At 42.5% G+C, this 24,760-nt stretch overlaps 1 protein-coding gene across 2 annotated transcripts; it reads left to right on the plus strand.

Moving 5' to 3' along the window:
- Nucleotides 1–515: 515 nt before the first annotated feature.
- LOC137274573 (uncharacterized) lies at nt 516–22,790 on the plus strand. Of its 2 annotated transcripts, none has more exons than XM_067807839.1 (18): nt 516–823; nt 922–1,934; nt 3,705–3,888; nt 7,722–7,837; nt 8,083–8,272; nt 8,961–9,103; nt 13,549–13,696; nt 14,043–14,174; nt 14,936–15,067; nt 15,542–15,636; nt 15,915–16,108; nt 16,569–16,703; nt 17,626–17,856; nt 19,568–19,734; nt 20,112–20,243; nt 20,923–21,096; nt 21,762–21,997; nt 22,420–22,790. In XM_067807839.1, exons 2-18 carry the CDS (start codon nt 956–958, stop codon nt 22,677–22,679), a joined length of 3,648 nt encoding a protein of 1,215 aa, XP_067663940.1. In that variant the 5' UTR covers nt 516–823; nt 922–955; the 3' UTR covers nt 22,680–22,790. The 2 variants fall into 2 exon arrangements, with proteins under 2 accessions (XP_067663940.1, XP_067663939.1); XM_067807838.1 differs by having other exon boundaries at nt 520–569.
- The last annotated feature ends 1,970 nt before the right edge of the window (nt 22,791–24,760 follow it).

Raw genomic sequence — 24,760 nt, forward strand, 5'->3', positions numbered from 1 at the left:
ACATTACAAACGATGAACTAGTTTATCCAACAATCACGTTTAAAGCTATGAGGATGAATAAGATACAGATAACCACCCGGCCACAAAAACGTGCAACTGCTGAAAATGACGTCTACTCGTGTAAGAACATCCGTATCAACTTGCATACAATTGAATCGCTGAATTTGGAAACACGACCATCAGTCGGGATTAAAAATATGCAAGAGACATATGCAGACTAAAGCAATGGCTCTTGCATGAATGTGGATCAAGTTGTTCACCTGCAACAACGTACAACTTAATATTTCGCGCCAAAATACTTCCACAACAGCTGTATGGATATTGTACGAGAGCTTCAGTAATTGGGGTTTTTCATGTTCGAAAACATACTCATTTTCAGTTCTGATTTGTACTGAATATACATCTACTGATTTATAATAAACTATTAACAAGTAGATCAAAGTCAGTGTTCAAAATTATCATGATCTGACATGATAGTTGATATCATATTTTCCGGTTTTTAATATGTAAAGGGCAGATCACTCTAGTCGTATCTCCCCCTCGAGAAATGCACTGCCCCGCCTCTGTCTGTTTGTATTGTTTATTTTGTTTCCTGAATTTCTGTCTCCCGGTGTTGGTGCTTTTTGACGATACTGCGTTCTCGTCACGTGAAAGTGCTCTGGGTTGGAAAATAAAGACTAGACTCTTAAAATAATCAGATGACATCGTATGATTCTATCGTCACTGAACCACTATCACCAGCTGATCGTAGCGTAGCCGTTGGGTTAGTTTAAATGAACAAGCTTTCTTAGATGTTGTGCATTAACACAGCCTAGCCTGTCAGGTGTGTATTAACACTATTCGTTCCTCCTTCACTTATACATGTGAATAGTCACTATGTTGTGAACCTGATTTAATACTGATTTGTATTTTCTTATCCAGGAGCATTCTGATGGTGAACTGAAGCAGCGTCATTATGGAGAATGAAGACGATGATGTGCTCTCATTGCTGCATTTGCGAGAGCATCGCAGAGCATTCGTGAGAATGGTGTCATGGGAGATTTGGAATAAGCCACAAGGATTGCCGAAACGAATGAAATCCAAACTAAACACAAGAATGACAACACATTCTGACTCGGAAACTGATTCAGAAACTAGTGACATTGATATTGAAGTTGACTGTGACAGTGACAGCAGCAAGGGAGAATATTTGTCAGCTGAGGAAACAACTGAAACTAAAGTGGATGAGTTAGCTGCAAGCAACAGAAATGCAGAAAAGAGAGAAATGGAAGTATTTCCAGATGAATCAAACATGAAAGTGCATGAGCCTAAGCCTGAGCATCACAGGGCACTTAGCAAGAGACAGAAACGCAGGAAGAGAGAGCGCATACGTGAAGACATGAAGTTAGTCATGCCCTTTAGAAATGTTGAAATCCTTGATTTTGATTGTCTGAACTTGGAAGATGATTTTGAAGTGACTGTTCAAAGGAAAATACCAAGTTTGGTGGAGAGGTGTATGAAGACTTTGTGGAAGTTCAACTTGGTGGGATCTGGAGGGACAAATGTTTTAGGACAAACAGATCTTCCTGCAGTGATGCAGCGTGAATTGTATTTATGGAGATCGACACAGCACAGAGCAACTTCCCAACTCACATGGCTATACCGGTTGTTAGGCTATGGAGAGGAATCCTTAAACAGACCTTACACGTGTTACCTGAAAGAGTTAGAACAAGTCTCATATTCGGAAGGTGCAAGCCACTGTGTGTTAGAAAGGGCTACACGTACTGTGTGGAACCATAAAGTCCTGGGTTATGATGAGTCTCAGAACATGATGGTGTACAATGGGTCAGAGGCTTCTGCTTGGCTGCCTTATACCTACATGAACAATTCAGAATATGGAGCATTCTTGAATGATAACGCATATCAGTGGAAATACCCGACTCAGCTATTGTCAGGTAAAAGTAAAGGCATGAATGTACACTTATACATCTTTGTTTGTTGTGTTATATCTGGACATTATATTGCAACCACTTGCCAACCTGTAATACCATCAGGTACATACAGACATGTTGCTGTGATACCATCAGGTACATACTGACATGTTGCTGTGATACCATCAGGTACATACAGACATGAGACTGTGATACCATCAGGCTGTGATACCATCAGGTACATACAGACATGTTGCTGTGATACCATCAGGTACATACAGACATGTTGCTGTGATACCATCAGGTACATACTGACATGTTGCTGTGATACCATCAGGTACATGCAGACATTTTGCTGTGATACCATCAGGCTGTGATACCATCAGGTACATACAGACGTGTTGCTGTGATACCATCAGGTACATACAGACATGTTGCTGTGATACCATCAGGTACATACAGACATGTTGCTGTGATACCATCAGGTACATACAGACATGTTGCTGTGATACCATCAGGCTGTGATACCATCAGGTACATACAGACATGTTGCTGTGATGCCATCAGGTACATACAGACATTTTGCTGTGATACCATCAGGTACATACAGACATGTTGCTATGATACCATCAGGTACATACAGACATGTTGCTGTGATACCATCAGGTACATACAGACATGTTGCTGTGATACCATCAGGTACATACAGACATGTTGCTGTGAGACCATGGTCATAATCAGAGTTATTCTCATATTGGAATTCTCCAGCAGAAAACAGTATCCCACCTTTTATATCCATATTCTGTTTCCTACTTCTTGAGCTTCATGTTCATATGTGAAGAGGTCGCATGGACTCCAAATGTCTTAGCACCATGGTACCAAATTGATGTGATGTCTACTTCTGACAGCATTTTGGTGCTGTGTGGGTCTAAGGTGTTTGTCATGACACATTGTAGACATGATACACAGTTCATATTAGACAAGACTATTTGGTGTAAAATACACATATCTCTGCCACACGTGTCATGATCAGTTGTTAATGAAGCAGTCAGTTCCAGCTCTTCTGGTACTTTAAACAATTGGACCTCTGATGGTGTCAGTGACTGGACCTGTGTCAGTGATTGGTCCTGTGTCAGTGATTAGTCCAGTGTCAGCGATTGGTGCTGTGTCAGTGATTGGACCTGTGTCAGTGACTGGTCCTGTGTCAGCGATTTGTGCTGTGTCAGTGATTGGTCCTGTGTCAGTGACTGGTCCTGTGTCAGCAATTTGTGCTGTGTCAGTGATTGGTCCTGTGTCAGTGATTAGTCCAGTGTCAGTGATTGGACCTGTGGCAGTGACCTGTGGCAGTGACTGCTTCTGTGTCGGTGATTGGTCCTGTGTCAGTGATTTATCCAGTGTCAGTGACTGGACAAGTGTCAGTGATTGGTCCTGTTTAAGTGACCCGTGTCAGTGACTGGACTTGTTTCAGTGACCTGTGTCAGTGGCTGATCTTGTGTCAGTGATTAGTACTTTGAAATGTCATTGATTGGTCTTTTGATGTTCCAAATTAGTTCAGACAAGTGTTGATAGCTGCAAATGGTGACTTGATGTAATACTTTCATTTGATTGTAAAACACAAATGATATTTTCTTGGCATGAAGCTTCTTGAAAATTGTCAAATGATATCTGAATTGATGATTACTTGGTTGGGACCTGTGGCTGCTTGATCATGTATGGTTCGTTTACACTATAAAATTGGTGGTGTTATGTCATGATGATGATGATGATGATGATGATGATGATGATGTTTTCCAGGTGTATCAAGTGTGTTAGATCTCATGCTGCCTCAGAGTGGAGTGTTGAGACACACTGCCATAACTAAGTCTACTAAGTCACTACAATCTGACAAAGGAGTGAAGTCTGCCACATCCAGCATGTCGATTGAAAACAAGAGGACTGTCGCTCACTTGAGGCAGATCGAGGAATCTCTCACTCAAAGGTAAACCCACAGCCACTGACATGATGTCAAACAACTCCTGTGCTCCCCGTGGAGACAGTGGTTAGAACAGATGGGTTAGATACTGAAAGTGCCATTGATGTATCCTGTGCTCCCTGTGGAGACAGGGGTTAGAACAGATGGGTTAGATACTGAAACTGCCATTGATGTATCCTGTGCTCCCTGTGGAGATGGGTTAGAACAGATGGGTTAGATACTGAAAGTGCCATTGATGTATCCTGTGCTACCTGTGGGAGACAGGGGTTAGAAGAGATGGATTAGATACTGAAAGTGCCGTTGATGTATCCTGTGCTACCTATGGAGACGGGTTAGAACAGATGGGTTAGATACTGAAAGTACTGTTGATGTATCCTGTGCTACTTGTGGAGACAGGAGTTAGAACAGATGGGTTAGATACTGAAAGTGCCATTGATGTATCCTGTGCTACCTGTGGAGACGGGTTAGAACAGATGGGTTAGATACTGAAAGTGCCATTGATGTATCCTGTGCTCCCTGTGGAGACGGGTTAGAAGAGATGGGTTAGATACTGAAAGTGCCATTGATGTATCCTGTGCTACCTGTGGAGACAGGGGTTAGAACAGATGGGTTAGATACTGAAAGTGCCATTGATGTATCCTGTGCTCCCTGTGGAGACGGGTTAGAAGAGATGGGTTAGATACTGAAAGTGCCATTGATGTATCCTGTGCTACCTGTGGAGACGGGTTAGAAGAGATGGGTTAGATACTGAAAGTACTGTTGATGTATCCTGTGCTACTTGTGGAGACGGGTTAGAAGAGATGGGTTAGATACTGAATGTGCCATTGATGTATCCTGTGCTCCCTGTGGAGACAGGGGTTAGAACAGATGGGTTAGATACTGAAAGTGCCATTGATGTATCCTGTGCTCCCTGTGGAGACAGGGGTTAGAACAGATGGGTTAGATACTGAAAGTGCTGTTGATGTATCCTGTGCTACCTGTGGAGACGGGTTAGAACAGATGGGCTGGATACTGGAAGTGCCATTGATGTATCCTGTGCTACCTGTGGAGACAGCGGTTAGAACAGATGGGTTAGATACTGAAAGTGCTGTTGATGTATCCTGTGCTACCTGTGGAGACAGGGGTTAGAACAGATGGGTTAGGTACTGAAAGTGCTGTTGATGTATCCTGTGCTACCTGTGGAGTCAGGGGTTAGATAGTGAAAGTGCCGTTGATGTATCCTGTGCTCCCCGTGGAGACAGGGGTTAGATACTGAAAGTGCCGTTGATGTATCCTGTGCTCCCTGTGGAGACAGGGATTAGATACTGAAAGTGCTGTTGATGTATCTTGTGCTCCCTGTGGAGACAGGGGTTAGATACTGAAAGTGCCGTTGATGTATCCTGTGCTCCTGTGGAGACAAGGGTTAGATACTGGAAGTGCCGTTGATGTATCCTGTGCTACCCGTGGAGACAGGGGTTAGATACTGGAAGTGCCGTTGATGTATCCTGTGCTACCCGTGGAGACAGGGGTTAGATACTGGAAGTGCCGTTGATGTATCCTGTGCTACCCGTGGAGACAGGGGTTAGATACTGGAAGTGCCGTTGATGTATCCTGTGCTACCTGTGGAGACAGGGGTTAGATACTGAAAGTGTCATTGATGTATCCTGTGCTACCTGTGGAGACAGGGGTTAGATACTGAAAGTGTCATTGATGTATCCTGTGCTACCTGTGGAGACAGGGGTTAGATACTGAAAGTGCCGTTGATGTATCTTGTGCTACCTGTGGAGACAGGGGTTAGATACTGGAAGTGCCGTTGATGTATCCTGTGCTACCCGTGGAGACAGGGGTTAGATACTGGAAGTGTCGTTGATGTATCCTGTGCTACCTGTGGAGACAGGGGTTAGATACTGAAAGTGTCGTTGATGTATCCTGTGCTACCCGTGGAGACAGGGGTTAGATACTGGAAGTGCCGTTGATGTATCCTGTGCTACCTGTGGAGACAGGGGTTAGATACTGAAAGTGCCGTTGATGTATCCTGTCTTCAATATTGCTGGAATATTGCTTCAGCAGCATGATTTCCCTCTAGCCTAAATTTGATTTCCTGCTTGAGCATGTATCTCATCAAAAGCTTCTTGAAAGAAATTGGTCTTTATAAAAAATTGTAAATATTGATGTATAGATGGATTGTTTTTTTTATTGTTTTATAGAAACAAGTTCTGTTTGTTTGTCCATGCATCTGCAATGCTTTGTGTGAAGTATATCTCCTAAACTATAGATGCTATCTTCATCAAACTTGGTATATATATCAAGCATGATACCAGTGTATGAAACTCCTACAAAAAGACAGGAAGCCCACAGGGCTGATAACTAAAAGGTGTTGCCAGACCCTGTTAACATGTGACCAGCCTGTATTAAATGTAGGAAATTGAGACAAGGTGTTGAAGTAATTAATGCTTTACTTGTAGTGAGGTAAACTTAAACATGTGCAAAAGCAAAAGCAATTTAATAAATCCATGACTTTGTGGTCATTGTTAATTCATTTAGTGTCACTGCCAACAGAAAAGAACAGCATTATTCATTGGCTGAATAAAATTGCCTAGACAAGTCACATTTAGTGTTAGATAAATGGACAGGTTGATCTCTGGATGTTACACTTGTTTGATCATGAACTGTGCAGACATCACCTAGTTACCACAAATGTAAATTATTTTCAAAATATTTACTGTAGCCAATCACATGGTCAAATATATATCCTTGGAAAATGTCTTGGTGCACTGGGCTGGCTACGAAATACAGTTGTAAGTCCGCCATGTAACTAGCAAGCAGCGGACCACCGGGCAGATGCTATTTCATACACTGATGATACCAGCATGTGCCTTTTGGTGTTTAGACCCAGATATGAATTATAATGGAAATATAGCTAAGGCTGTGGTTTTGAAGATGTTATCTTGTTCAGAGCAGATCTCCCAAACTTTAGCTTTATCAAACTTGGTACACATGTTCTCCATCCTCACCATGATCCCAAGTTGTGCCTTTTGGTGGTTACACCAGTGTGTGAATTTTATTTTTCTAGTTTCCATGACAACAAGCTTCATTTTGATTGAAATTGGTGGTTGTACTCGTCTCCAAAGCAAAACTTTAAAACTATTCTTTATTTCTTCACCAAACTTGGCACATAGATAGGTCAGGTGGTATAATGGTGTCTTTTGGTAGGTTTAGATATCATATGCACTCTAAAACATTGACACACTGTAATAATCTTAGACAATAGACATATTCAAGAGGAGTATTTTGTTCTTGCTGGGGATACTAATGATTTTGTCTCAGTTTGACTCGGCGCTGAGTATTTTTCAGTACTGTCCAGCATAGGTATCAGTGATCTCCAGCTTTGGTTTTGGTGGCTTATAGCCTTTATTATAAACTGTTGAAATATAATTATTGTGTGAAAATATGTATGATGAGTCTGTATGGGAACATGACTTGTATTTGTGATGAGCTTGTACACATGACTTGTATTTGTGATGAGCTTGTACACATGACTTGTATTTGTGATGAGCTTGTACACATGACTTGTATTTGTGATGAGCTTGAACACATGACTTGTATTTGTGATGAGCTTGTACACATGACTTGTATTTGTGATGAGCTTGAACACATGACTTGTATTTGTGATGAGCTTGTACACATGACTTGTATTTGTGATGAGCTTGAACACATGACTTGTATTTGTGATTAGCTTGAACACATGACTTGTATTTGTGATGAGCTTGAACACATGTATAAACTTGGTCTCATCACAATATAGCTGAGATAATGATGCTGCTATGCTATATTGTGACTCAATCTTAGTTGTGTGGCAGGTACCCCCTGGTGGTGAAGTATGTCGTCAAGGAGGCTGTACCCTACACACTGTGGGCTAGGGGAGATGTGGTGCTGGCCCTGCATCACTTCCTCAGCCTCGCTAAACAGGCCTCAGGTATTTGGAAAATGTGAAACAAACAATTCTGAAATCTCAGCAGCAGACCTTTAATATGCCATTGTTAAAGTTATTGAAATCCAGCTGTATTAGCCATGATGTCCACTTTGTTGAATTTGGTGCTGAATACTTATATTTTACAAATCAGAAATCTCTATCATTTTTTAATCAAAACAGCTTGAACAGACCCTGTTATCCAGACACAAATGTTTTCTCCTGTACGCACATTATCCTATTTTTGGCAGGGTATCGGTGTGCAATGTATTTGAGTGAAGGGGCTCGACTGTGTGCATTTGTTGGGGAGACAGAGATGGCACGAGACTTCTATAAGGAATCAGCAGAGGCGTTAATTGGCAGAGTAAAGGGAGGTAATCAGAATGAGCAGGAGGTCAAGACACAGAAGTTTCTGCTGATGACAGGCCTGTATGACCAAGGGTGGGTGATATGTGTCCCGTAGTGTTCATTGGGATGGTGCTGTTCTGTGTTGATTCATGCGATAAGAGAAAGTCATGTAGTGATTATGAAGTTGTAAGGTACTATAAAACTCCCGAATATTCATTTTATCCAAATGATTGTTGCCAGTGGAGATTTTTTGTTTGGTATTCAAATACCCAAAATCTTGTCTGATTCGTCCGTTAATACAACTGTCATGATTTACTGGGAAATACCTTTAAGAATGTTTCAATTAAATCCAGTCACACTCACACTCACCCTAGTCTGTAGGCATTGGTGATTTCCTGTCTGTAGTGATGGTGTCATTTGTTTGTTGATAATATTCTGCATGTGTTGGTGATATCATTTATGTTTTGGAGATATCATGCATCTGTTGCAATATCATTCATGATATGTGAATCCTGCATGTGATAGTAATGTCATTGATATGTTAGCATTATCATTTATGTGGTGGTGATATCCTACATGTGTTGATGATATTAATTTATGCATTTGTGATAACCTGTATATGTTTGTTATACTTGCAATGTATTGCATATATTGGTGATATGACTATGGTATTGGTGTCAGTTGTGAGTTTGGGATATCATGCACTTGTCAGTCATATCATGCATATGTTGATGATATCCTCCATGTGTTTGTGATATCTATGACACGTCCATGTCTCCAGGCCGATGACAGAAGAGAAGGGAGAGAAGGCATCCTCATCATGGAGGGCAACACTGCAACACGCGACCACAGCGCTGCATTCAACCATTCTCCGAGCAGTTGAATCTTACTTCTGCTTTCACTCAGGAACAAACAGAAGACAGGGTACATAATGAGACTACTTTCCTGTTCATATGACTGTTAAACGCAATCATGGTGCCACTTTTAACAAGGCTATCAGTGGATTGTCCAAGCCCTGGCATAGTCCTTCGCTCCTTCCTCTTTTTCAGAAGTCCTCCTTGGGGTACATATATAGTATTAAAATGTCCATTTTAAAATGTAACAATATATCATGTAACAGTTGTAACAGTATTTCAATAAATATTTTACAAAACAAAAAACCTGTTTTTGTCTTGTGAGACCAACCCTACAGGGCCTCTTCCTGGGCCCCCAACAGCCAAGAGCAGGTAACTTCCGCCGCCTACCTCGTACCTCACTTTTCATAGTGTCGTCATTGAGGACAGTCATCCTTTCATAGCTGTCTACAATACAGTGAAGTTTACGGAAGTGAAGTTGAAAATGAGTGAGAAAGCACCCAACTGTCTATGTATGGTTCCTTTTTAACGCACGGGCGCTCTCAGGAATTTATAAGTCATTCCTTTTCATTCATGAAATGTAACTTTGCGTGGTGCCCGTTGCTTCCAGGTATGTGGCCAGTAAGGTGGCGGTCGGCACATTCCTCGTTAATTTTTTTCCAGCCTTGTCAAGACTAAAGACATGGATACAGAGTACTACAGGATTATTATTTAACATGCTTACTTTTTATCTTTTTATATCTTTTTAAATATCGTATCCTTTATGGCTTCTCTACTTATGCACATGTGTCTGCTATTTAAACATTATAGGTATAATAGCTTTAAGTTTCCAACAGTTAAATACCGCCCGTGTGTACTATTGTTTCTGTTTAATATTCTTGTGCACTTTATGTATTAACGGACCTTGCTACTAATCATAGCTAGGCTCTGTTTTTTCCTGTTCAAAGGATGAGCATGATGTAGCACCATGCTGCCCCCTCAAGATAGGCCTGGCAGAGGAAGCTCATGATGAGCAAGGTTGCAACTTTTGCCAAGCTTTTCGCCTCGTGCTTTAAAAACTAGGCATGTAGACCTTATGTTTTATTGGTCCTTAATTCAGGCAGTGGGGATATATGGGCTCAAGAGCCACCTTCCAAGAAAGCTAAAAAAGATTCAAGTAAGAAAAAGGGTTCGTCTTCGGTTTCAGTTTCGGTGGGGGGGATCTTCCAAACCAGCGAAGAGTACTCCGGTTCCCACGGTGCGGTGCCATCAACCTCTACTGCATCTCCCCCTGAAACCCCTCAACCTTTAACACTTGATCTAATTTCCTTTTGTTGCAGCAACAGATGGCATCAGTACATATGTATCTACACATATGGCATCCAAAGGAATCCCCAATCAAGCCTCTGGCTTTGGCGTGGGGATTTCCTTAGGGAGTGAGCCGCTACCGACCGCAGCATCGGTATCCAGCAGCTCTGCGGCTGCCAAAATCGGTCTTCTGCGGGTTCTGTCCCTGCGGTATCTACACTTGGAGTGTTGCTAGTGATCCGCTACTAAGACTCCTGTCGGGTTGATAGCGTAGAGCCGCTTGGCTCTTCTTGAACCTCTCTCACTCTTGGGTGTTCCCTCGACCGATCCTCCGGAGCTGTCTCTTGACTCAGAGATGTCGCTGCTAGGGGATCGTGTCGAGGAGACTATGGAGGAGGGGGAGGGTCAGGGTGGGCGGAGCGAGTCTTCCTTCTCACTTGGCGCTTTGCTGAGGCAAGTATAGGAGCGTATAGCTACCGTCCTGCCTCAGGTTGTCGTTGTCTTGGCAGTGCCTGGCCCTGCTGAGTTTTGGCTCCCAAACGAGGCGTTTGCTCCAGCAAAGGTAGCAGACACCCGGCTCCGTATTCTTCCGCCTATTCTCGCTGAAGTAGTTTACCCCCTTCTGTTGGGTTCTCGGTCCCATTTTGATTTATCAGAACTGGATGGGAGATATCTGATGGTACAACCCTCCAGTGGTCGACAACTGCATTTATGCGTCAGTTGCCCTGGGGGGTTCCTCAGGCAATTTCATGGCCTCGGCAAAACAGGGGCATCACAGCTATCATATCAGCATACTGGGCAGTCAGTCAGTTTCGGGCCAATGGTCACAGAACGAAACTCATATGCACATCAATGTGCTAGAATTGAGAGCAGTCTGGTTCCAACACTTTCGGGAGATGGTTTGCGTCTACAGATGGACAACCAGACGGCGATGACCTATATCCTGAAACAGGGAGGTACAGAGTCTCCGTCCTTCCTACAAGAGGCTTGGCAGTTTCTGCTGTGGTGCGACCAGTTCAGTGTGCGGGTGTGTCACTTTTATCTCCCGGGGTTGGACAATGTTTGAACAGATGCTCTCTCTCAATGTGTCCTGACACCGCACGAGTGGGTTGTTCTCCCAGTTGTTCGGGTCGTTCCAGGTGGATCTGTTTGCCTCTAGTGGAACGAACCAGATTCCGGTGTTTTGCTCTTAGATACCGGATCCGAGAGGCATCGCCCAGGATGCTTTCCAACTCAATTGGATGGACAGGGTATTGTTGGCTGATTCCCAAAGTCCTCTCGCAGCTTGCCACCCAACCAGCTTGACCGCTTTTCACAGCTGGTTTCCAGTAATTCTCAGGTTTCTGGCTCTGCCTCCTGTCCTATTAACCTTTCGACCAGACTATCCCAGAACGGAGCTCCGCACCCGAATCCCAGGATTCAGTGGATGGCTTGGCCACTGTCAGGAATCTCCTCCAAACGTGCGGAATTCCTGCACCAGTTGCAAACACAATTCTGGCTTTGCGGAGGGATTCGACAAACGTTCAGTATGAGGATAGATGGGTCTGTTATGCACGCTGGTGTGTCGACTGGGGGATTCTTGATCCCTTTTCTTCAGCTTTAATTGAAATATTAGAATTTTTACAGTCTTGGTTAGAGACTGCTTTAGCTGGGTCTACTATCCAAGGCTATTCCACGGCCATTCCAGCATTTCATATTCCTGTTGATGGTGCGCTCTTGGGGCAGCACCCTCTCGTTCAGCGCTTTCTAGCAGGTGTGGATTGGATCCGTCCGACTGTCTGGCGGATTAGTCCCCCATGAGACTTGTCAGTCGTTCTTGACTGGCTGTCCAGTCCTCTTTTGCATGAGCTGTCGTCTCTTTCTCTCCAGCTGTTAACTTGGAAGGCTGCCTTTCTAGTGGCGGTAACATTTAGCAGGCGGGTAGGCGACATTCACGCAATGTCAGCGGATCCTGCTCTGACTGTCTTTCACAAAGACAGGGTCAGTATTAGACTGCCCGATTCTTACCGTTCTAATATCGCAGGGGCTTTTCATGTTACAGCACCTATCGAGCTACCTACACTCCCCTGTCCGGTACCTCTCTTCAACGTGCTCACACCTTAGATGTCCGTAAAACTCTTAGAGCTTATATATCAAACGAACTGCTGATATCCGGAAGGCGGTGTGCGGAGGGAGAGCTGGTCTGCCAGCGAACAAGCAAACCATCTCTAGGTGGCTTATCACTGACATTTGTATGGCTTACACTCATAAAGGGTTAACCATACCTAATAGGTTAAAAGCTCATTCGGTTAGGGCAGTGGCTACATCACAGGCTTATGCAGAGGCACTGCCCATTGAGGAGATCTGCTCAGTGGCTATTTGGAGCTGGCGGAGCACGTTCATCCAACACTACCAGTTGGACAAACACTCGCGGGAGGGTGCACGGTTTGGCCAAACAGTTCTCACCAGTGTAGAGAATAGGATGTGGGCATACGTCCGTCGCTTTGAGCTCTTTGCCTGATTGGCTGTTATTACCCTCATTTTCCACACCCCTGCCTGTTTGACATCAGCTGTCTCGGTGATTGGTGTTTTTCTCTGTCTCTCACAGCTTCGGCAGTGTATTAGAGTGTGTGAAGGGTACAGGTTAGCAGACAGAATGCCTCTCCCCGACTCTTGTCTGTCTTGTGCTATATATGTACCCCAAGGACGACAACTTCTGAAAAAGAATTATACAACCCTGTAGAGACCATGAATTCTTTGAAGAATGTCCTCCTTGGGATACGACCACCCACCTCAACACATTCTGTCTGACTAGTTCAGTATGAAAAGTGACGTTCGAGATAGACAGCGAGAGTTACCTGCTCTTGGCTGTTGGGGGCCCAGGAAGGGGTCCAGTAGGAGTGGTCTCACAAGACAAAAACAATGTTTTTGGTTCTGTAAAATATTTATTGAAATATTGCTGCAACTGTTGTGGCCTTTTTAACGTGGACATTTTAATGCTATATATGTACCCCTAAGAGGACATTCTTCAAAGAATTCATAATTTCTACAAGTTTGTACAAGTTTTGCACAGGTTATTGTCAAGATAGTGTGATTGCTTTATCCTCTTTTCAATAATTCAGGCATTTTTACAGCCTTTTGCACCATAATGAACGCAACATGCATCCATTTTCAATTTTATGCATGACAGGATTTAGTACCTGATTAAATCATTGTGATTTTTTGCATGAAGATTACATCTTTACACAGATGTTGACATGGTGCATCATCTGAGTGAAGGCCTGTGTTGGATCAAGTCTCTACGGGGCCGCTGTCCTGCGCTGCTGCAACATCAAGCTGTGATGGAGGCTTGGCTTGGACAGACAGCTGATGCCTACACCTCCCTGACAGGCATAAGGTAAGTCCCTCACTCCCTTCCTCCACGTGTCTGATGATGTCAACCACTAATGTAACTCAATTGCTGAATTACTTTGGCCTTAAACACCAAGATCTGTTCAAGGTTCTGTATGGGGTTGTTTAGTGGTTAAAGCATCCGTTTCTCACACCTGTGTTTGATTCCTGCTTATCACAACAGTGTTTGGTTCGCGACATGGGTACATTGGGTGAGGCCCATTTTTGGTGTTCCCCACCGTATTGCTGGAATATTGCTAAGAGTGGCATGAACCCTTGCTCACTCACTCATTGTTCTGTTGTTATATTGAGGTTATCCGTTGTTATATTGAGGTGATACATCTCTGTTTCAGAACAGATGCCATGTTGTCATGTGGGAAGGAAGTGAACATCTTCTTGATGGCATGGGTCAAGGTCACTCCTCCTCCGCCCATGACCGTGGTCTGGCGGACCCAGCTTGGACACATGCGGCTTGTGTCGGGGCAGTATGTGTTCCATCTCTTCACTCACTTACAACTATTGGGCATCATTGTCCAGACCATCAATGTGCTGCAGCTTGTGCTTGCAGTGGGCAGTTTTAGTCCAGACCATCAATGTGCTGCAGCTTGTGCTTGCAGTGGGCAGTTTTAGTCCAGACCATCAATGTGCTGCAGCTTGTGCTTACAGTGGGCAGTTTTAATTTTTTTCTACCAGCCTAGTACAAATGGTTTTCATCTAAGTTGTGAACATTAATTTGAAATGAATTTTAAATAATCTTATTTGAATTTGAAAAGAAAATATACCCATCTGCCTTAAGAGGCAATGTGGGTGCTGAGAAAACTGACAAAGGGGACTGCGTATTGAAACTATGCAAAAACCTTTTTGTTTGTTTTCAGACATCAGTGGCTACTATAAATGATGATGAAACTGGAGCTCTTTTGATAATGGATGAAGCAATTGCAAACCTTTCTGCCTTATTTTCTTCCATCAAAATTTTTTAGATGTGCATCAGGAAATAAGGGCTATCAATTTTAGTGTCAGCCTATAAAGGGGTACTTATAATGACTGATTGGTTTAAAGCATCTGATGCCCTCAGAATGATCAGTTTTATCTAAAATTCATACTAACTCTCTGAATCAATTTTATGGTATGTATCAAGTGTTTGGGATTTTACCTGAATCTTTGAAACATCAATGACAAGATGTCAGACACAAAAGCTTGAGGATAATAACTTTCTAGGTTTAGAAGTTTAACTTGATCTTTTCAGTCAATGTTATGAAGCTGACTTCATAGCACAGTCAAACCTGCATCTACATCTGACAGCAGACGGCTTCCTGTCAGGTGACCTCCAGCTGCTGTTGCCACCTATCAGGGCCATTCATCTGGATCCTTACACAGGGCAAGTGATGTTCTCTCCTCCAAATATGTCAAGTATAGAGTGAAGAAATCTAGACTTGCATTTTAGACTTACTGGAATTTCTGGGGTAACTTTCTTTCTTGGTCTGACTCTTTTCAGAGCAATAGTTCATATGTGAGTGTGATGCAACATTCCACTGTTCTGTCTCTTGCTCCCATGTGAGATATTAAGTATTATTCGGTGTTATAGCCTCAGTCAGCTGTTCCCAAGGTGTGACAATAAGTAATTTCTCTGTTCTAGTGTTCACATATTCAAGCCTCTATCCACCTTTCCTTAAGTATAAAAGTGGGGCTGGTGGGGCCTTCACTTGTCATGCCGAAGACACAGGTTAAATTCCTCACTTAAGTACAATGTGTGAAGCCCATTTCTAGTGTCCCTCACCATGACATTGCTAGTATGAAACTAAGCTCACTCACTCACTCACTCAGATATGACAATTTGTAATCTTTGTTCTAGTGCTCCTGTGTTCAAGCCTCTGTCTGGAGTTCCTGAACCTTGGCACTCCCTCAACTTCTGCAGTCTGTATTTTTCACAGCTCCCCAAATACAATGGTAATGAGTTTAGTTTGTAATGACTTGATTATCAAGTTGTGTTAACCAATGCCTGTGATGCCAGTCATGTGATTGTCTGGTCCAGATTCATATGTTAACTGACCTCCATGACATAGTCAGTGAGTTTAGCTTTACATCACACTCATCAATATTTCAGCTATGTGGCAGTGGTGTGTAAATAATATTTACTGGACAAGACAATCTAGTTATGTAGAGGAATCAATCGGGATACAATGACTAAGTCAGCTAGCCATAAATCTTTGATCTTATACTTGCAGGTGGATTTGTTGCCCCTACCATGGTGCAGCTGTACCAAGATGAAAGTGGAAACTTAGTACATCTTTCTTGCAAAACTATTGCCACAACAGTAACTGATATACCTTTGCACAGCTTAACATTCATCTGGACCACAGCCAATGGCAATCAGAGAAAAATTGAGCTTTTTCCGAAACTGAGGAAAAAAGTGAGAGATGTAAGGAACTTAAATAATTTCCAAGAATTATTTTTGGTGATTGATTGATTTGCTGGGTTTGTTTGTGTGTTTGTTGTTGAGTGATGCAGTCAGCAATTTTGTTGTATGACAGAGGACTGTAAATAATCATCTTTGGATGAGAAACAAGTGATTGACATATGAGCATAGGTATGTACAGTTTGGTTACAATCACATGTATTAACCATATCAAGAAGTCGGACCAACCTCATCCTGCTCATCACCTTTTACAAAGCAGACCTAGCCTGGAGATCTACGGGCTACACTTTGCCGTTGGGAAGCGTAACATTTAAGAAGACCATCACTATCTATCCCACTTTTCCTTCTGCTCTTCACACACCTTTCAATATGGCAATACAGCAGTATGTGTTCTTTGGTCTGGCAACACATGCACTTCACTTCTTAGACATTATATACTAAAATATTTTTGTTGTTGTTTCAGGAGAGGTTTTCCTATCTGGAGTCAACACGGGATCCTCGTGTCACACGGTTTGAGGAGGGCAATGAAGAATGGGTGTCAATGATGACCCAAGCCCTTGCCTTATGCTACAAGAAGAGTATGCCCATGGGCAATGATGTGAGTACATGTGATAAACTTCAGGTGGCTGACAGGTAGAGATGTGAGTACACATGGTAAACTTCAGGGGGCTGACAGGTAGAGATGTGAGTACACCTGGTAAACTTTAGGGCGCTGACAGGTGGAGATGTGAGTACACATGGTAAACTTCCGGGGGCTGACAGGTAGAGATGTGAGTACACATGGTAAACTTCAGGGGGCTGACAGGTAGAGATGTGAGTACACATGGTAAACTGTAGGGGGCTGACAGGTAGAGATGTGAGTACACCTGGTAAACTTTAGGGCGCTGACAGGTGGAGATGTGTGTACACATGGTAAACTGTAGGAGGCTGACAGGTGGAGATGTGTGTACACATGGTAGACTTCAGGGGCTGACAGGTGGAGATGTGTGTACACATGGTAGACTGTAGGAGGCTGACAGGTGGAGATGTGTGTACACATGATAGACTGACAGGTGGAGATGTGTGTACACCTGGTAAACTGTAGGAGGCTGACAGGTGGGGATGTGTGTACACCTGGTAGACTGTAGGAGGCTGACAGGTGGAGATGTGTGTACACATGGTAGACTGTAGGAGGCTGACAGGTGGAGATGTGTGTACACATGGTAAACACATAATGTATGATAAAAAATAATAATGTAATGGATGGATTCACCATGTTAATTTGTTAATTTTATTTTTTGGACTAAACAGAGTAGTCATACCTGTTCTTGGTCATAAGGTAATTTAAAAAGTGATCAAATTGTGAACTCATCCTTTGTTACTCCAAGTGCAATTCCTGTGTATTATTGAAAAAAAGGACATAACTGCTTCCAACCAGACCAGCTGGTTCTCACTCTCAGTAACTAGCTGTAAATGCATAAAGGAATATACAGGACAAGTATACTAATGCAAAAGAATGTTTTGATTTCACTAATTTTCAGATGCTAAAAACTGTTCACCGATCCCTGAAGAAAATCAAGAAATATGTAGACAAGTTGAAGCACTCTCATAGTGATAAAAAGCAGAAAGCCTGTGTTCAATTAGAGGATGCCAAGAAAGATTTTCAAAGACTGTGCTCCGATAAGTTTCGGATGGACATTGTGGAATACCTCGTGTTCGGGAAAACTCTGTTCCTGTTGCTGACATGTGACCATTGCACTGGTGTCACTGTTGTAAGTATTTCTGTGTTTTATAAGTGAGTGATAGCAATACTGGTAATATTCCAGCAACACCAAAGACCGTTGTACCCATGCGGGGAATTGAACCCGGGTCTTCCACATGATGAGATTATGCTTCATCCACTCGGCCACCCTACCACCCTCTTGTCATATCAGTGCTTACATATTAAAGCATGGAAGACCGGGGTTTGATTCCCTATGTGTGACCCACGCTGTGACCTAGCTGGTATATTTTTGGTGTAAACCATTTCACTAATTCATTCCAGTTGTATCAGGTTAACTTTTGTGGCTCCTTAGGACAAAATTGTTTGTTTCTGTAGGTTTTGTGGAAATCTTGTACTAATTTTCCAGAACCAAACTGTATACAGAAGTGTCAGTAGCATTATATCATTAATTTGTTGTTTTGGAAAAACCTTCCCTGACAGTTCCAAATATATATATCATTATCCTGATATCATGTTCTTGCTGTTGATTATGAATGATGTGGCAAATCTGAAAATGCAGAATATGACCATGTTTGTCTCCCTGTATAACTGAAGGTCAGATTGTGGTCATTCTTGTATCATGTAGAAGTTCAGAATATGACCATGTTTGTCTCCCTGTAGAACTGAAGGTCAGATTGTGGTTATTCTTGTATCATGTGGAAGTTCAGAATATGACCATGTTTGTCTCCCTGTAGAACTGAAGGTCAGATTGTGGTTATTCTTGTATCATGTGGAAGTTCAGAATATGACCATGCTTGTCTCCCTGCAGAACTGAAGGTCAGATTGTGGATATGCTTGTATCCTTGTAGAACTGAAGGTCAAAATATGACCTTGCTTTTCTCCCTGAAGTATTGAAGATCAGAATATGACCTTGCTTGTCTCCCTGTAGGACTGAAGATCAAAATATAACCACTCCTGTATCCATGTTGGACTGAAAGTCAGAATGTGTCCATGCTTGCCTCCCGTACAATTGAAGGTTTGAATGTGTCTGTGCTTCTATCCCTGAAAGGTTGAAGGTCAGAACAGTGTGGAATTTAGGACACATCCCTAGTAGCCAGTACTTATAGTATGATCCATCTATAGACGGAGTTAGATGATCACAGTCATACTTGGCTGATTTGTTTGTTTGTTGTTTAATGCAACACTTGGCATGTGTCAGCCATTACAGTGAACCCGACCACCCAATCCCATCCCAATCTAATCGCCTCTTTCAACAAGCATGGGTCTTGAGGACCAGTTTTAACATAGACCTTCACAGGTCCATACCTGACTGAACCAACCTGTTTTAACATAGACCTTCACATGTCCATACCTGACTGAACCAACCAGTTTTAACATAGACCTTCACAGGTCCATACCTGACTCAACCAACCAGTTTTAACATAGACCTTCACAGGTCCATACCCGACTGGTTCCTTCACAGGTCCATACCTGACTGAACCAACCAGTTTTAACATAGACCTTCACAGGTCCATACCTGACTGAACCAACCAGTTTTAACATAGACCTTCACAGGTCCATACCTGACTGAACCAACCAGTTTTAACATAGACCTTCACAGGTCCATACCTGACTGAACCAACCATTTTTAACATAGACCTTCACTGGTCCATACCTGAAAGCATAAAAGAACTGAACATATGCAGATATGAATTATTTTATTTGTTTGTTGATTCATGGTGTTTGCACAAACTTACCAAAAGAGTATAATTATTTTACAGATGTTCGACTGCAGCAGCCTGGAAACCTTCATGGATCCCAAGATTCAAGTATTTGAAAATTTTGTTCAAGAACACGAACAGGGGGAAACAATCAGTAGACAAAGAAATAACTGTATTGCCCATGGTCAAGTGATGTGGATTGTACTGGAATCAACTAGGAATGACAGGTGGCCCTTCAGTTTGTTTACAAGCTAGACAGTTTACTTATTTACTTTTGCATTTGTAGTAGGTGTTGTGTTTGTTTATTGATATATTTTTGCATTTGTAGTAGGTGCTAAGTTTATCATCTTAATAGAACAACCTCCTTTTTGTAAATGTTAAAACAAATATTTCCTGTTTGAATGGGAAACAAAGTATTTTGAATAACGGATAACAAAGGAATGGACTCATGCTGAAATGATAGGAACTTAAGGTTAACTTGGAATTACAAGAAATGAAACCCTATGTTTGAACTTAATAGAACCACTGTGCACTTGTGGGAAATGTTACAACAGATCCCAGCACAGGGTGACTGTCCACTACAGTGATGTTATGTATTTGTTAGATGCAGGCTCCTTCATGTGTATGGACAGGGAGGAAGGCTGCTGGTGGAGAAACAGCTGTCCTTGTCGGAGAAGATACAGACACCGATAATTCATGGCACAATGCTGTATGGCATATCTCCTGACAGACACAGGTGATGTTAACGCTACATAGAACTCCTTTATGTGTTTTCAGTATCATATGTCTGCTGTTGCACTGTAAATAATATATAATTATTGATTTCCAGTGAAGTTGATCAAATGATTTATCAATCTTGGATATGTGATATTCTTAATATCATATGTCCAAGGTGGATAAATCATTTGATCAACCTCACTGGAGGTCAGTAATTGTTTTATTATATGACAAAAGTACTGACATTGTCATGAAGCTTCATGGGGTGTCATCTGCCATTTTGATACAGATGGGTCATAACTCTAAACCAATTCAATCACAGGGACCAGGCAATGGCTATCGCTTCCATATATAGTGTGACACATGCAGTATGGAGTTCACAGATGGACCACCTATATCTAGTTTTATCCACAGGAAGTGCTTAGTTTGTTATGTCAACCTGATACAACATGGTGAGGTTGTCATGTGACCAAGTGGGCCAATCAGAAAGAGGGAACTCTACCTGTTCTATAATAAAAGAGGTTGTTCCCCACGTACTGTTGTGTGACTGTGTCAGTTAAAAGGGGCTGATTGTCATGTACGGTTGTCTCAGTACATATTCCTCGTTTGATAAATTATTTAACCTTTGTTAAGTTTTAACCTTTGTAGAACTGTCAGACATGATGTATTATTTCAGCTGTGATATTGTTGTATTTCAGCGTGTTGTGTGATCAGCTGACAGGTGATGACCCAATCACAGGCTGTCTGGATGATCAGTACATTGTGGACCTTCTGGTGCTGCCATCTGTTTTGCTTGTACATTCACGAGATGGTCTCCATATCCTGTGTCCCTGCTCCCTGCAACTGAAACTCATCAAGACAACTTCCAACAGGTAAATAGTAGCAATGTGTCCTTCTTTCATCATTGGGGCGGTGGGGTAGCCTAGTGGTTAAAGCGTTCGCTCGTCACGCCGAAGACCCGGGTTCGATTCCCCACATGGGTACAATGTGTGAGGCCCATTTTCTGGTGTTCCCCGCCGTGATATCGCTGGAATATTGCTAAAAGCGGCGTGAAACTAAACTCACTCACTCACTCACTCACTCTTTCATCATTATTGTTGCTTTGGTCCCTGTACAAAACAAACAGTTGTAACAGTGGCCTGTTATGAGAACAAAATGTTCATTATCAAAACTGAGACCAATTGAAAGATCTATATCAGTGACATTTCTACAGACACTGCTAGTACGTTCTTGAGGTGACCTTCACCTTGAATAGCTACCAGATTGCTGATGCAGCTTTAAACAATGATTGTTTATTCATTCTTCAGGGCCTCGTTTGACAAAACTACCAGGTGACGACAGTCTTACCTCCTATGCTGTTATGTTGACTTACGACAGTTGCAGTGCTATGATAGTTTTGTGAAACGGGGCCAGCACTTATGTGCAGAAACATAAGAATGAGTTCCATGGTGAGCTTCACTCTTGCCTCAGCAAGAGGAACATCAACTGTAATAGGAATGGTTTTAGTTTGACATATGATACATGTGTTCCTCCTCAGGTACTCTTTGGCCTTGAGTTCTGACCAGAAGATGATTGAAGCCCCCAATTTGGGCAGAGTTCAGATCATAGGAGAGACTGTCATGTCAGACACAGGGGATGATGGCAACAAGTGTTTCCTAACTGCTGTGGCAGCTGACAACCACCTCCTCCTGTTCCAAGGTCAGAAAGCCGAGGTCTGTCAGTGTATTGCGGTGCCGGGACGTGCTAAAGAGTTCTGTTGGGTGCATAAAGAAGGTGAGAACCCATTTGTATATTGGCAGTGGGGCAGTCTTCACTTTCTCTTCTCTCTTCTTTACTCAGTATGCCTCTATGATTACAACAAACATGGTGGACATAATCTGTGCTGACCAGGTTCTTGAGATGTTCAGTCAGTGATAACAATACTCTGAGTCTCCTTCACTGGTGAACTCAGTCATGCCTCTGGCCAGAAAACCTGACGTTACCTCTATTACATGGCCTGAATGGATTCAAATCACAGCCACTGACGCAGATGCTAATCTTTACAGAAATATGTGATGATGTTCTATGAGTAAAGCTTAATTTGAACTAATTGGAGGGGTACAGGGTGCCAGTTCAGAGTTGCCTCCCTTATTTTCTTGTCTGTTCACACTGTGCATTACCTTGATATACTAAGCACATTTATACTGTTATTCCAGTTGGGTTCCTTGTGTCTGTATCGATCCAAGACCCAAGCCAGGCGAACTATAGAGAGACACTGTACCACTACAACAACCATGGGGACCTCCTGGCAGTCCTGCCATTCCTAGGACCAGGACCTAGAAACATGTTCCCTGCCCTGCTCCCAGGGAACCAGGAAGCTACAGTTCATGACCCGTTGCCACACAAACGAGGATGGTATGTGTTCCTTCGAGATGGCCATGAAGGAATAATGGGAATCAGACTTTGTGACATTTGAAATTGACAAAAATCAAATGGAAGTAACGAGGCAGCAGTGGCATTAGTGTGCATGGTCAAGGATTGGAGCTATGATCAATATAAGTCTGTGATAAATATTTAGATTAAGGTATGTTAGATTCCTCCTTGGGCTACATATAAGTATCTAAATGTTTGTTTTAAATCGCTACTATATTAGAATAAAATATTTACAAAACAAAAAAGTATGGTTTTCTCTTCTGAGACCACCCCTACCGGGCCACTACTGGCAAGAGCAGGTAACTCCAGACTATGAACTCGTACCTCCAGACTATGAACTCGTACCTATCTTTCCATGCTGTTGTTGCTCTGATAAGTCATGTCCTTCAACAGAGTTGAGTCATAATTTGTCTTCGTCTGGTGCCCCACCTGCTGGCAGCTCCGTTAATGCCCAACTTGGGGACACCATGGTGCCCTGTGTTCATCCTGGCTTGCCAGGGGCTCCTGTTGCAGCAGGTTCTTCATGTGCAACCTTGATAACTCAGCCTTCGGCATCCACTCTTGAGTCCGACTACCATGTCTTATGAAGAGGTTGATATAGAGGAGGAAGAGGGGAGATTGGAGTCGGAGGTTGGAGTTCCTTACTCATACCTGTACAGGATGCAGATTCTTTGAATACAGTCCTTCTTGGGGTACGGGCACCCACCTCCCCATATTCTGTATGAATTCATTCAGCATGGAAAGTGAGGTACGAGGTTATGATCTAGAGTTACCTGCTCTTGCCACAAGGGGTCCATGGAGGCCCGGTAAGTGTAGTCTCACAAGACAAAAAACGTAGTGTTTGCTTTTGTAAATATTTTATTCAAATATTGTTAAAAATGTCGTAGGGATTTAAAACTGACACAAGGGGACTTTAGCATTTTACCATGTCAGCGAGAACCGTTCACTGGATTTTCTTCATATTCATCACCAAGCTTTATCTAGGGAAGATGCAGGACCCAGTCAGTTTTGGTGACCTTCAGTTAATTTTCAAGGTCATGGCAACACATTGAACATTTCAGCATGGTAGGCTGCATGTTAAGCTTGACAGTGAGATATCTCGAGAACCATTCCTTGTATTTTCTTTCAACACGAAGCTTTATCGAAGGACCAGTCGATTTTGGTGACCTTCAGTGTTAATCTACAAGGTCATGGCAACACTTTGAAGATTTCAGTGTGTTAGACTGCATGTTAAGCTTGTTAAATACAGTTTTTCAGCACCTGATTCCAATGAAGAATACTTCACTGACAAATTTATATGATCGAACAACACTTACTTTGAATATTTTTTTACAAACAATTCCTTTATTACTATTTTGTCCAAATTTCATACACCATGACATGTCGAGGCAGTATATGAAGTAGTATCTGCCTGGTGGCCTGCTGCTTGTTAATTACATAGTGGGCTTACAACTTTATTTCACAGCAAGCCCTCCAGGCCAATACATTTTCCAAGGGTATACATTTGACCATGTCATTGACTACAGGAAATACTTCGAAAATAATTTACAAATGTGGTAGCTAGATGACGTCTGTATAGTTCATGATCAATCAAACCATAACTTCCACATATCAGCCTGCCCATTTATCTAAACTAAATGTGGTTGGCCTAGGGAATGCTTTCAGCCAATGAACAGTGATGGTCTTTCCTGATAGTCTATCTCAATCACACATAAATTCATTTCATACAGGGCTGGGTACATGATAGCACGGCAACATTTTTAAGTTGTCTTGTTTTATTTTTAGGAGTTTCCTACACTTGTCAAGGTCTAAATGACTCTTCAAAATTTAATTGTGTTTGAACAACTTCAGTGCAAGATATCAAGAGAGTTTGAGAGTAATGATTTTGTTGACATTTTACTTCCTCTTAAACCACGACCTGTACTTTCATTTATTTGTAAGTTTGATATGATAATATGCAGCGGCAGCGGGGGATTGTCACCTTAGTGTCAATGCTTGTAAGATGGAAAGAGCGACATATTTACACAGTGACTCAATGAAACTTCACCAGTCAGTTGGGCCAGTAACTACGGAGATTACTAGCCTGACTGGATTTTAACTAGAGACGAGCTAGGGGGCCAGTGG

Source organism: Haliotis asinina, chromosome 2 (genome assembly GCF_037392515.1).
Source record: "Haliotis asinina isolate JCU_RB_2024 chromosome 2, JCU_Hal_asi_v2, whole genome shotgun sequence".
NCBI lineage: Eukaryota > Metazoa > Mollusca > Gastropoda > Lepetellida > Haliotidae > Haliotis > Haliotis asinina.